This window comes from Epinephelus fuscoguttatus, linkage group LG8 (assembly GCF_011397635.1).
Source record: "Epinephelus fuscoguttatus linkage group LG8, E.fuscoguttatus.final_Chr_v1".
In the NCBI taxonomy this organism is placed as follows: domain Eukaryota; kingdom Metazoa; phylum Chordata; class Actinopteri; order Perciformes; family Serranidae; genus Epinephelus; species Epinephelus fuscoguttatus.
The window spans coordinates 4099232-4114011 of record NC_064759.1 but is presented as its reverse complement, the minus strand read 5'-3'; the positions used below and the strand labels follow the sequence as shown (position 1 = coordinate 4114011).

At 39.5% G+C, this 14780-nt stretch overlaps 1 protein-coding gene across 1 annotated transcript; it reads left to right on the top strand.

Annotated features, from left to right (window-relative positions):
- Positions 1-717: 717 nt before the first annotated feature.
- ccne2 (cyclin E2) lies at positions 718-11471 on the top strand. The gene is made up of 12 exons (XM_049584889.1): positions 718-1012; positions 2561-2599; positions 4082-4163; positions 4329-4382; positions 5223-5365; positions 5984-6119; positions 6224-6370; positions 8100-8195; positions 8495-8629; positions 8730-8841; positions 9041-9198; positions 10168-11471. The coding sequence occupies exons 2-12, from the start codon at positions 2586-2588 to the stop codon at positions 10276-10278; spliced, it is 1188 nt and encodes a 395-aa protein (XP_049440846.1). The 5' UTR covers positions 718-1012; positions 2561-2585; the 3' UTR covers positions 10279-11471.
- Positions 11472-14780: the final 3309 nt, after the last annotated feature.

The window sequence follows — 14780 nt, the reverse complement described above, 5'->3', positions numbered from 1 at the left end:
AGTTTTTGGTTTTCTTATTTTATTGTTCTTTTTTACACTTAAACTTTGTACGCTTCACGCTGCTGCAACTCTTATAAAATCTTACTTGATTTTATGATTTATAGTTTTACGACTGTAATTTTATGAATCAGTTAATCCATGTTTGAAACTGATTTTAAATGTCCTTTTATATTGAACTGCTTTGTCTGTTTTATGTCCATTATAACTTATACTGCCCTTATTGTAAAGCACTTCTGCTGCATTTCTTGTATGAAAGCTGCATATAAATATATATATACGGTTTATTATTGTTATTATTACGTCACAGTGTTTATAAACGGCTCATATGTCTTGTTAATATAGTGTAGTATTCATATACAGTGTCACTGCGTCATTAAATAGCTCAGGTTTCAGTTAATAACGTGAAACACAGCTGGATGTGAGCAGCACTGTTTCTCTGTCAGCTGTCTGACAGCAGCTCCACGTGCTCTCTCTGTTTACATTCTGCAGCGGAAGCACGCGCTCGCTCTCCATTGGCTCGACGTCACGGAGCACCCTCCTACGGGCGGGACTCAAACGCGGAAGCAGTTTGCATGCCGCGAAATAAACGTTAAAAGCTCCATAATGTGTTAAAGTTACCGAGCGTTTCTGACGCGGGGTGATGTGTGAGCGTGTACCGAGTCGTTTAAGTTCAACCGGAATGACCGGAAATCGGTGTTTGCTTTAAAAAACCTCGCGGGGACTCGGTGTCCGTTAGAAATTAATGTAAGCTCCGGTGAAACGCGGCGAATAACCCCGTTAAATGCGTCCTGATGATTCCAATAAGCCGTTATACGCAAGAGAGGAGTAAATAAATCACCGTTAAAGCCGCCGGTGTTTTCCATTCGTCAAAATCTCGGTGGAAATTTGAACATTTAGCGCGTTTCTGTGAACCGGGAACGAGCATGCGCAGTAGGCAGCGGCAGACCTATGCGGATATAAGGATTGGCGCCGGCGCCACAGCTGATGCATTCATTCATTGACCACAGAGGAGGTAAGACCACCGAGCCTGAGAGCACATTTACACTTATATGTGTCACTTTATCTCTGTTTGTATCTTCATGGAGTTTGTTTCTTGTGTTTCCATCTTAAATATCTGTTTTACCGACGTAGTTTGGTCCAGATTCAAGCCTGGGCGAGTGAACCACTGCAGCCATATTTAGATTTTACTTATGTTCCACCTTATTTTAAGGAGCTTCCTCTGCTAGTGTGAGCTGCTGTACCTCGTTTTAACTGCTGCATGTTATCCTGGAGGTGTTTTAAGGAGAATTAGTGGTTTTAATGGAGTTAATCTGCGAACACTGAGGCTACTCTTGTAACTTTAAAACTCTCAGAAAGGTGCTTTTTCTGTTCGTCCCTCTCTGTGTTGCCTGTTTCACTGAATCAAGCACATATTGATCAGTTTGTGTGTAAAAGCAGGAGAGCAGCGGTTTATCGGCACATCGGTCTGAGCTGGTTATTGTTGACCTAGTTAGCAGTTACCCGGCTAGGTTTGCTAATTACTGTAGCTCCCCCTTCACAGCTTAGCCTAGCGGTGGTCTCAGTTTACCCGACTTTAATGCACTTTCTAAATGTGTGTGTTCAGATTTGTGGTCCTCCGGAGTGTGTTGCAGCAGTTGGCGGTAGTTTAAAGTCAGTATGGTTCATATTTAGCGGCCATTTGTCCCAGTTTCCCCCCAGACCTGGAGGAGGTTCAGCGGAGGCAGGGCTCAAATCCTCCCGCTTCTGAGCTGCGGAAATTGGCGCGTCTTTGAGTTTCAATCCTGAAATAAAGTCCATATTTGACCGTTTTCGTACAGTCACAGTGCGCTAATGTCGTCTGGAGATGTTTGTTTAATCACCGGAGAGGATAAACTTTGGTTTAAATGAAGCATTTTTGAGCTTTTTTTGTTTGAAATCGAGGGAGCAAGCAGCCCCCCTCCTTTTTAGCTGCAGTCACCACACTAGCTCACAGAGCCTGAATGGCGAGTCTGGCTCTGTAGTCTCACAGTTTCATCTGTTTCACTCATTTAATATGAAATTAAACTCATCATCATCTTCACATGTGGAGCTGTGGCTCTGTTAGTGGAACATGTGTGTGTGATTTAAGCTACTTTGGCTCTCCTCACTGGTGGTCACAAGCTATCCTGAGTCTGTTGTCTCAAGCTAACTTACATCAGGTTCAAACTGAGTCTGTTAGATGTGGTGGTCTGTTACATGTTGGGGGTCTGGGGGCCTCCAGGAGCCTTTGTGGCTCCCCCAGGACTTTCCAGGAGCTAGTTTAACTTCCTATAACACATTGTGGCCTATTGAGGCTTACACATCCTGACCAGGGGAGCACACACCAGTGACCTCTAACATGGTGTGTGCTGGTGATTACTGGGCCCCAGGGGCTTCACAGCTTGGCCCCAGGACCCACTAAGAGATCATGAAATGGCTCCAGGGTTAATTATATATCTATAAGCTTCCTAAAGTCTCATCCTATCTGTGGTCCATGTGTCTGAGTGTCTGTACATGTGCAGTTTTTACATCAGAATCTCACCTGTTGTCTTCTTCTTTACAGCGGAGCCATAAATACAGTTGACACAATGTCCAGACGCAGGTGAGCAGCTGCTGGTGGTGGTGGTGGGGGTTCTCAGACTGGGGTGTGGGGGCCAACAGGGGGCCTCAGGGGAGAGAGGAACAGTCCTAGTCTTAACTTGATCTGTTGGGTGATGGAGCAGAAATTACACCATTACAGTATCATGCACTTTATAGATTTTAATCACGGATGCTTATAACTTTATTGAATTATGACTTTTATCTACTTATTTTTATGCAGCCATTTTATTTTTGACTCGCACTGTTTAAGTCTTGTAGAGCAGTGGTTTCCCACTGGTCCAGCCACAGGGTCCAGATTTCTCCTTAGTCATCAGTTCAATGTCCACACAGTTTAATACATTCAGGGTCATACTTTCATTTTGCTATGTTGTGGAGCTAGTTTGCTGTCTCCGTTGAGGAGACAATAAACCGCACTTCAAAAAACAACTTTGTCTTGGAAATTTACTGTACTTTAAAATAAAGTGTGTTTTTACAAACTTGACACATTCGTGAGTCACTTGTGGTCCATCCAGAACGGACCCATGACCCACCAGTGAAGTGTGCAGTGAAAGTGACAAACAAAGGAAATCTGAATTATAGTTGTATCCTCTGATATTGATAATGCCATATGCGTGCACTGTCAGAGAACATAACTTTGTCAGTTTTCACTTGATCTTGATCCAAAACATTATTTAAAACAGTAGAAATTTGAATGCTTCGATCATTGCCATGGTAATGGATCTCCAAATCAGTACTCAGATGTGCCGTTTTACCCCAGAATTGCCCTTTAAATTGAGAAACGGTGGTCTAACATCATTCCCCAAACAAGGCAAGGACATTTAAACTTGGTGACAGACCTAGCTTTGTGACTCCGACCGTTTAACCCCCATGTGATAGGTTGACAGATTCGCTAGCAAGATGTCGAATGGTTTCAAAAACCAACAAAATGTTGAGTGCCAGATCTGCCAAACAAAACTGGCATATTACAAATATATAACTAACTTGGCAAATAACCCGAACCCTGTAGTAACAGCTTAGTCGTCTTGCTAAGTATTCTTTATTTTCTAGTTTCTAGCTGCTAATGTGCAGCCTGCATGCCAACAAGGTGGCAAGTTGTGACCTTATTCAAGGTGCAATGACTGATAGCTGATGTCCAGTTTCTCCTCTGATGCTTCGATGAAATATCAGTGAAGCATTGTTCCCTCAAAACTGGTGTTCAGGGCAGCCCTACAACATGATTGCACTGAACGTCAGAGTTAAAATATTCACTTCCGTTTAGTTTCAGTCATGTAAAAATCTCGAACTCGATAAAATGAACTGATTCAACTTTTGAGTTCATGAAATCCACTTAAAGTAAATGTGATGAACTCAGCTCTGCCGTATGTTGTAATCCAAACCGACTCGTGCCAGTTGACAAAATGTGATTCCTTCTAGACAAAACCAAAACTGACTTTGTGTCTGAATTTACAGCCGTGAAGCTGATGTTCTTTATTCTTCATTTCAGCGGCCGCATCACTTTGCAAGCCAGAGATTCAAACACACTTGAGCCGACTGTCAGAGCCCCGCTGAGGAAAAGAAAATCAGAGGTTTGTGTTTTTTTAATACGTTCATATGATTCCAGATGCATATCTCTATTGATTTAAATGTTTTAATACCTTACTGTGAAGCCATCTGTAATCTGTTCTTGCATTATTATACTTTTATTATCTTGTTGTCACAACTCACCAGTTTATTTTTATTTTCTCCTTCAGCCCTCCAAGAAAAAACTACAACCTGCTGCCAAGAAACAAAGCTATGAAATACAGGTGTGTGTGTGTGTCTGTGTGTGTCTGTGTGTGTCTGTGTGTGTGTGTGTGTGATAAGAGCTGAAACTGGGATGTGTTGTCAGTAGTTAATTATCTGTTTGGTGCCTCCTCCCTCCCAGTGTCACCTCCCATTTACTGCATCTACTTTAGTGAACTTGTATATAATTTACAGAAAAGTCTTGTGGTCAGTAGTCCTGAGAGAGACAGGGAGCGTCCATTTTGTATACCATAACTCATCCATAGTGTGCTGGATATTTTATATATCTTTCTCTTTTTTTATCCTGTTGTCTCCCACTCATCTGTGTATTGAACAGAGCACCCCGAGCTTCTGGTCATATCAGATCATCTTCATCATGATGATGATGATGATGATGATGATGATTATGGTGATTATGATGTGAGGTCAGGTTCAAGTGACTCAAGCTTCTGCACTGCCTCATTTTCACCACAAGGTGTCACCAGTTAGCCTGATGTGAAAATGGAGTTCACAGTAGAATACGCTTTATTTACAGCAGGTTTAATTACAGGTAAACTTGACATGCTTTACAGTAAGCACAGAAAACTACAATAAATAAAATGGAGGTTAAAGCAACAATCACAGAAGAAGAAATTCCCATAGCATTATATACAACTCTATCAATACTGTGACAGTATCTTAAGGTTGACTATTGGTGCTTACACAACAGCCCAAATGTTCAGTAACGACCAGAAATGACTCAGAAGTATTTATAGAGTAATGTAAGATCACGATCCTGATGGAGACACTGTCCTGTTGGCCACACTGCCCGCCTCAGTCTCTTGTTTTATTCACCTTTTTTGTGTGTTTCTGTCTCTGTTCAGAAGTGTTGGTCAGAAGACGGAGCGAGTCCGTGCATTCTCATCGAAACTCCCCACAAAGAGCTGGAGCCTGCAGATCCGTCCAGCTTCAAGCAGTACAGATTCAAGAACCTCTTCATCAAGGCCTCTCCTATTCCCCGCCTCAGGTAAGTGTGAGTTTCACACCTGAACGAGGCTGTGCCATCACCTCCACCCAGCTCTGTATTCAGAGGTTAACGTCCTCGTTCACAGTGAATTAATTTTTAGGTTGAGACTCAGGTTTGTTCTCGGTATGAACCTCATTTTTAAAGTTACACAAACTCAAGAAGAAGAACAAAACACTCAGGCTGCAGCTAAACGTTATTTCCATCATCAATTAATCTACCAGTTATTTTCTCCATTAATTCTTTCATCCTTTTAAAAAGTCAGATAATAGTGAAACATGCCGTGCTGTGTAACTTCTCAAGAGCCTGAGATGACGTCTTCAGATGGTCTGTTTTTATCCGACCAAAGTCCAGAAACAAACTGTAAAAAATATCTAGGGAAAAAAACTATTTATAATTCTTATTACATATTAAAAATTCTTGTACAAAATTCATTTTAATTTTAATTTAGATTTTTTTCTTTTTACTAATTTCTTGCAATTTTTTTGGGTCATTTCTTCTCTCAGTGCTCGTCGCCATCTTCCCGTGTTTTTGAAAGACATGGCTAGTGTGCTCATGCTGCAAAGGGTTAAGAAGAATTAAACAACAGATGAACAATAGTGTTTCTCTTCTTTCCTCCAGCTGGGCCAGCTCAGACGATGTGTGGATCAAAATGCTCAACAAGGAGCTGAAGTATGTTCACGACAAGAGCTACATGCAGCGACACCCCAAACTGCAGCCCAAGATGAGAGCGATTCTGCTGGACTGGCTGCTCGAGGTGGGTCGACTGAAAACTTCCTCTGTATTATAAACCCACTGAAAACACACTTAAGATAAAACAGTCGGCCAGTGTGTAAAGCTTTCCTGCATGTGTGTGCGCAGGTGTGTGAGGTGTACTCCCTCCACCGGCAGACGGCCTACCTCGCTCAGGACTTCTTCGACCGCTTCATGCTGACTCAGGAGAACGTCAACAAAGACTACCTGCAGCTCATCGGCATCACCGCGCTCTTCATCGCCTCCAAGATAGAGGTGAGTCCTTCCTCATCCTCCCCTTCTCGACATCCACCCACAGAATCACTCGCATACTGATTCCAGTTTAAATGTGACAGGCGTACAATTGAACGATGAACTCAGATGTATGATTATGATTTTATAAGTGTTTAATCACGATGAAATCAGAATTCAGTGAACACTAGACTGCAATGGGATCTATTTTATTCATACCTTCCTGACATTTTACCAGGGTGTACAATATTTGTGTTTAAAAACAAAATGTGAAAGCTGAGCTGCCAGTGACAGAAGTCTAAGGCTGGGCAATACGTTAAAATATTCCATCTGACTAGCCCCGTAGTTTCAACTGGATGTGTACGAGTAGCACAGTTGCTACCTTCCACGAGCTCTCTGAGATTCATAAACTCTCAAAATGTCAAGGAAAGAATTGTTCTTACACCCACGTTCCACATGAAACACAAAGATACAACCGAGTTTCTAGAACACAAGTTTATGAGGACCTTCTTACACAGATGGGGCAACAGACGGAGTCCCGTCTTTACATTTTTACACAGAACAAAACAACAGCTGCATCATGTAGCTCCACTGTGTGATTTTTTAAACTGCATGCTGGCATCCCACAACCAAGAGTCACGATGAATACGACATTAACGATAACAGTGGCATTAACACGGCAATGACAATCATTTACTTTTGTATATTGGCTGATCTCATCCTCTGCTCAGAGGGTAAGGAACTCCTGGACCTCAGTGTCTGTCTCCCCAATTTGCGGACATTTTTAGCCGCCGTTCTTCTTTGAGTTAGCCGCTAACTGCTCCCAGGTACTTTTAAAATCTCTGAAAGCCGGTCGCACACGTCATGAAATCGTCACACCTGTCCTCTCCATGGTCCTGACCTGCTGGCTGTCCATTTTACACAGATGTTGTTTTGATGCTGTTACTAACTTGCTGCCGACTTAAACGAAAGACATCTGCCGCCCTCCAATTCCACAATCGTACCTTTTTTATACAAAACATTGAAGCTTTATAATGACACAAAGTTCCTGCCTTGAACGGTCAGTGTGAAGGGCCTTAGGATAACCTTGTTAGCCTTCGTCGTTAAACACGCTTCATTCCGTCTTAGTTCGTCTTTCCACTGTTCCAACATTCATCAACTCTGGTTTGGTCGAAATAAACCTTTAACTCATGAGTCACATGTAAAAATGTGTTTTTATTTCTTGGTTGTCTCTCTCCACTGTTGCTGGCTGGCGTTTTACTGGTCCTGTAGTGTTATCCCCACCACTTAAAGTCACCATCTTGGCTGCTTGCTCCACCAGCAGACACTGACCTCTGGTGTGTGATGTGCACTGCATCGCCTCGGCACAGCCTCTTTGCATTAGTTTGATAGAAAGAAGCGTCTGGGTAGAACCTGTCTGGATTTCTAAATACCCCGAGGCCTCATGTATACATATTCAGATGTTACAATAAAGAATAGAACAGAAATCCTTTATTGTCATTGTGCAGAATAAAATGAAACGGACTCATTGACACAGGGAGACGACACAGAAACAATTTCTATGTCTGATGTTTATTGCATCAGAAAAAAATGTAATTACTGCACAAGATCCAGTCGGTTGCAAGACTCCTGTCTACAACGGAATAAATGACTAATACATATTTAATCTGTAGCCTAACGTATAAATCAAAATCAGTGCACCAAATGTTTTATGAGTCGTCTGTTAAATAACTTTGTGCTCTCATTGCTTCAGGAAATCTACCCTCCTAAAATCGTAGACTTCGCCTACGTCACAGACGGAGCCTGTGACATTTGTGACATCCAGCGCACAGAGCTTCACCTACTGAAGGTAAGACGGAGCACACTGTTCACAGACTACATCAGCTTAAGAAATGACCGTATGTAATGAAAGTTAAGCACAGTTACACCATGGAGATGTGCCAGAATACAAATTTTACAGTTTGGCCAGATGGGTCTCCAGTTACTTAAATAAGATTCAAGTCCTCATAACTTTAAAGAACAGTTTCAGTTTTTTAGAAACGGTTTGCTCCAGAAAAATCTCCAGAGCAGAGAAAGGATGGATGTAAACCTGCGTGGTGCTCGCTGTCTCTTTGTGTTGACCTTTATGATGTTGTTGTCGTCCTGCAGGCATTAAACTGGGAACTGTGTCCGGAGACGCCCATCTCCTGGTTGAAGCTGTACGCTCAGGTGGAAGCTCAGACGGACGGAGAGAACTTCCTGGTGCCGCAGTTCTCCCAGGAAATGTACATCCGGATCACACAGGTACCGTCACACCTGCATCATTAACACACTGGATAAAAAGAAGAAAGTGTTGCCTCTAAAGAACAAACCTCACTGACCTTTGACCCCTGTGTTGTTGCAGCTGTTGGACCTGTGTATGCTGGATATCAACTCATTGGACTACAGCTACAGTGTTCTGGCTGCAGCTGCATTCTGCCACTTCTCTACGTTTGATGTTGTTCATAAAGTCTCAGGTGAGTCTGGTTAAACCCCCCCCCAAGCTGTGTGTTAGAGAGCTATTTTTAACAGGCTTTTAGCTGCGTAAAATTTTTCTTTTTTGATAAATTAGAAAAGAATTCAGTCAGTAACAGCTGCATGTTACTGGAGATGAAACTTCACTTTATAGATTTAACCTCACAGTCCTCTCCGTGTCTCTGTGCGTGTCTCTGTCAGGCCTGACGTGGGACGGCGTGGCTCCTTGTGTTCGGTGGATGAGTCCGTTCATGGACGTGCTGCGGTCTGAACCCACTCCTCAACTCAAGAACTTCTCCAAAGTCAAACCCGACGCCCGACACAACATCCAGACACACGTGGCTTATCTGGATCTGCTGGTGAGCAAAATGAACACACACTGCTGTTGAGGTTTTAAAATCAAGAAATATCCAACCAAAATTCATCAGTTTAACGATACTCGATGCACTCTTCAAGTTCATCACTGAGCCCACAGCCACAGCAATAATACATTAAACGTATATAGCGCTTTTCATGACACTCAAAGACACTTTACAAATTCAGGGATACAAAAAACAAACATCAGGTGTTCAACAGAATAAGCTCATGAGAAGAGAGGACAAAGTCTACTGTGACATTTTTGTACTTAACAGAATCCTTCACCCACAAAATGAACATCTGAATATTAGTCACCGTGTTCTATGATGAATTTGAAGAAACTGTTGCATGCCTCCACTGTGAACGAAGAATCAAAAAATGGTATAATTCCTCTTTAATCAAAATAAAAGGGGGCCAAGTTTAACAACAGCAAAACATCCGTTTGCAAAATTGTGCAGTTTAGTCTCGTTTATCATATCCTCAGTACTTCCTGTACTAAGCCATTGCATCAAGCCGACTTGAAATGTGACATCACCCTTTTTTTAAGTGGGGTTAAAAATTTTTTTTTATTTTTTATAAGTAAATAGTTGAGATGTGACTCACCAAAGTAGCACAGTTTGATTTGGAGGAATAAAATAAGTGAAAAATAAAACCCAGTTACTGCAGCAGTTCCATCACACAGGCTTAAAAATGTTTGCACCAAGTTAACAGACAATACCACATGTGTTACTGTCGAGCACGACACTAACGGCACCAGAGTGTAGGGTTTAAATCCGTCACTTCACATATGCAACACACTGATGTCAAAGCTTCAGTTACACCAATGACTGCGTGTTCTCTGCACGTAAAAGCAGAATAAATTCACTGTGAAAGATTTACGGTCATCAATGTTAAAAAGTCGCCTGATCGTGTTGTAAAAATATTGTTTTGCGATTCTTCCTTCCTAACAATTAATTATTTCTCTCCTGCAGAGAAAATCTCAGGACTGTCGGCTCGACAACCTTGAATGTCAGCTGTCGCCCGTTGCCATGGGAGCTACCCTGACTCCGCCCAGCAGCGCAGAGAAACCAGCCAATCACTGAGCAGGACACAGATCAGCGAGGACATGCTACCTCTACCCACCGTCTGACCTGAAGTGACCTCTCTGACCACATCAGCTCCTCACCAAACGGGACAGGATTTTAGGAAAAGGCAACTTCCTGTAGCTTGTTTTTTATTTTTTTAAAACACTAAATCTGATTCCTGTCGGTATTTTTATAAAAGTTCATCGAAGTTGTCAGGCATTGCAGTTCTCAGTCGACTTTTTTATTTCTTTTCTTTTTTTAAAAAATTAATTTAGGAATTGATTTGAGAGGAAACAGAACATTTTAGGTGATCTGGGAGTTTCACTGGTGCTATTCTTGAAATCGAGTCTAAAATGCTTTCAGATGGTGCTTCAGTCGGATTCTCAGGAAAATGAAAATGAGGAATCTCATTTTCTGCAGCAAATATTTCATCCTACTCTGAACTGGAGAAAAGTTCATTTTTTCCTAAATTCACATTTTGTGTGAATTTGCAGATCTGCATGTGTTATCATCGCAGCAAAGAAACAATGTGATTACACAGCATGTCTGCTCTGTGTTTTGCTATATGAGCCACACGAACAAGACACTTTATTTGCTATTAAACATCCTGAAACCTGCAGGTGTTTTCGAACGTACCTGACCTGTTTGTTTGGCTCAATAATTCCCTTTTTTTTGTTTGTTAAATCGTGATTATAGTTGCAACCTGGTTGCACATTCTTGTTACATTCCTGAGAAACTTGACTTGCAGAGGAAAACTGCACATGATTGTGCAAAGTTTTTGCTTTTCATTTTTAAGTGCTTGTATTTATTGATAAGCCTTAGTATGTAAAAACAAAATGTACAATATGTAAAAAAACAAATCTTCAGTGGTGAAAGAGCTCTGTTTGATCGCTGCCAAAGGCAAAAGCTATTTATGATTTTGCTCTGTGACACCTGTTGTTCAATTACAGTTCCTCATTAAATGTTGTACACTAGCCAGACCTTTCTTAGTGCCTTTTAAAAGAAATATGAACTGTACGGCTACTTAATTTAAGCTGCAGCTAGCTGAAAGGCTGAACGAGCCTGTGACTGTAAATCTGAATCCTCCACAGCTGGGTGGAGGCTTGCAGTGAACAAACAACCATGTAAACTGTGTGTAGATGTTAAAGAATGTATGTTTTTGTACATAACGGAATTCAGAAATTTTGTAATTTTCTTTTATATTGGAATGTTTTAATAAATGAACTAAAATGAATTTGCTCTGTCCTTGTGTCAATCAATCAATCAATCAATCAATCAATTTTATTTATACAACCCAATATCACAAATCACAATTTGCCTCACAGGGCTTTACAGCATACGACATCCCTCTGTCCTTTGGACCCTCACAGCGGATCAGGAAAAACTCCCCCAAAAAAACCCTTTAATGGGGAAAAAAAACGGTAGAAACCTCAGGAAGAGCAACTGAGGAGGGATCCCTCTTCCAGGACGGACAGACGTGCAATAGATGTCGTACAGAACAGATCAACATGATAAATTAACAGTAATCCACATGACACAATGAGAGAGAGAGAGAGAGAGAGAAGGAGAGAGAGAGAGAAGGAGAGAAGGTGCCCAGTGTATTATGGGGGGGGTCCTCCGGCAGACTAGGGGCTGGTACAGGACAAGCCTGAGCCAGCCCTAACTATAAGCTTTATCAAAGAGGAAAGTCTTAAGTCTAGTCTTAAATGTGGAGATGGTGTCTGCCTCCCGGACCGTAACAGGAAGATGATTCCACAGGAGAGGAGCCTGATAGCTAAAGGCTCTGGCTCCTGATCTACTTTTGGAGACTTTAGGGACCACGAGTAACCCTGCGTTCTCAGAGCGCAGTGTTCTGGTGGGATAATAAGGCACTATGAGCTCTCTAAGATATGACGGAGCTTGACCATTTAGAGCTTTATAAGTTAACAGTAGGATTTTAAATTCAATTCTGGATTTTACAGGGAGCCAGTGCAGAGAAGCTAAAACAGGAGAAATATGATCTCATTTCTTAGTTCCTGTTAGTACACGTGCTGCTGCATTCTGAATTAGCTGGAGAGTTTTTAAGGACTTACTAGAGCTACCTGATAACAGAGAGTTACAGTAATCCAGCCTTGAGGTAACAAAAGCGTAGACCAATTTTTTGCATCTTTTCGGGTCAGGATAGGCCTAATTTTCGCAATATTACGCAGATGAAAAAATGCAGTCCGTGAGGTTTGTTTTAAATGAGAATTAAAAGACAAATCTTGATCAAATGTTACTCTGAGGTTTCTTACGGTAGTGCTAGAGGCCAGAGCAATGCCATCTAGAGAAACTATGTCATCAGATAAAGAGTCTCTGAGTTGTTTGGGGCCAAGAACAATAAATTCAGTTTTGTCTGAATGCACTTACAGAGGTGCAGGGCTTTACTTAAGCACACCATGCTACAGGTTTGTACACAAGTCATGTTGTGTCATGTAGTTTGCAATAAAAATGTGTTGTTTTTTAAATTACATTAATGCAGTAAGAAAGTCATACTATAGCATGCACAACAATGACTGTAGTATGCCAAAAAAAAGGCGTGACATTACAAGAAGTAATAAAGGCTGTCATAGTATAGTATGCAAAAAAAAAACGTCATAATATAATATACAAAAAAGTCATCGTATAGCATGTCAAAAATGTAATAGTATAGGATGTTGAAAAAATGTCATAGGATAGTATGTCAAAAGTCATAGTATAGGATGTCAAAAAATATAGTATGTCAAAAAATGTCATAGAATAGTATGTCAAAAAAGTCATAGTATAGGATGTCAAAAAAGTAATAGTATGTCAAAAAATGTCATAGAATAGTATGTCAAAAAAGTCATAGTATAGTATGTCAAAAAATGTCATAGAATAGTATGTCAAAAAAGTCATAGTATAGTATGTCAAAAAAGTCATAGTATCGTATGTCAAAAAAAGTCATAGTATAGTATGTCAAAAAAGTCATAGTATAGTATGTCAAAAAATGTCATAGAATAGTATGTCAAAAAAGTCATAGTATCGTATGTCAAAAAATGTCATAGAATAGTATGTCAAAAAAGTCATAGTATAGTATGTCAAAAAAGTCATAGTATAGTATGTCAAAAAATGTCATAGAATAGTATGTCAAAAAAGTCATAGTATAGTATGTCAAAAAAGTCATAGTATCGTATGTCAAAAAAACTCATAGTATAGTATGTCAAAAAAGTCATAGTATCGTATGTCAAAAAATATCATAATATAGTATGTCAAAAAGTCATAGTATCGTATGTCAAAAAAAGTCATAGTATAGGATGTCAAAAAATATCATAGTATAGTATGTCAAAAAAGTCATAGTATAGTATGTCAAAAAAAGTCATAGTATAGTATGTCAAAAAGTCATAGTGTAATATGTCAAAAAAAGTCATAGTATAGTATGTCAAAAAAGTCATAGTGTAATATGTCAAAAAATATCATAGTATAGTATGTCAAAAAGTCATAGTGTAATATGTCAAAAAAAGTCATAGTATAGTATGTCAAAAAAGTCATAGTATAGCATGTCAAAAAAAGTCATAGTATCGTATGTCAAAAAATATCATAGTATAGTATGTCAAAAAGTCATAGTATCGTATGTCAAAAAAGTCATAGTATAGTATGTCAAAAAAGTCATAGTATCGTATGTCAAAAAATATCATAGTATAGTATGTCAAAAAGTCATAGTATCGTATGTCAAAAAAAGTCATAGTATAGGATGTCAAAAAATATCATAGTATAGTATGTCAAAAAACTCATAGTATAGTATGTCAAAAAGTCATAGTATCGTATGTCAAAAAAAGTCATAGTATAGGATGTCAAAAAAGTCATAGTGTAATATGTCAAAAAATATCATAGTATAGTATGTCAAAAAGTCATAGTATAGTATGTCAAAAAAGTCATAGTATAGTATGTCAAAAAAAGTCATAGTATAGTATGTCAAAAAGTCATAGTGTAATATGTCAAAAAAAGTCATAGTATAGTATGTCAAAAAGTCATAGTGTAATATGTCAAAAAAAGTCATAGTATAGTATGTCAAAAAGTCATAGTATCGTATGTCAAAAAAAGTCATAGTATAGGATGTCAAAAAAGTTATAGTGTAATATGTCAAAAAAAATCATAGTATAGTATGTCAAAAAGTCATAGTATCGTATGTCAAAAAATATCATAGTATAGTATGTCAAAAAGTCATAGTATCGTAGGTCAAAAAAAGTCATAGTATAGTATGTCAAAAAGTCATAGTGTAATATGTCAAAAAAAGTCATAGTATAGTATGTCAAAAAGTCATAGTATCGTATGTCAAAAAAAGTCATAGTATAGAATGTCAAAAAAGTCATAGTGTAATATGTCAAAAAAAGTCATAGTATAGTATGTCAAAAAAGTCATAGTATAGTATGTCAAAAAAAGTCATAGTATAGTATGTCAAAAAAGTCATAGTGTAATATGTCAAAAAAAGTCATAGTATAGTATGTCAAAAAAGTCATAGTATAGTATGTCAAAAAAAGTCA

What these genes read in the sequence shown, in the direction of transcription:
- ccne2 (XM_049584889.1), top strand. An exon ending in TGCTGGACTGGCTGCTCGAG is followed by an intron (nt 6,120 to 6,223) that starts GTGGGTCGACTG and finishes GTGTGTGCGCAG; the next exon opens with GTGTGTGAGGTGTACTCCCT. An exon ending in TGGCTTATCTGGATCTGCTG is followed by an intron (nt 9,199 to 10,167) that starts GTGAGCAAAATG and finishes TCTCTCCTGCAG; the next exon opens with AGAAAATCTCAGGACTGTCG.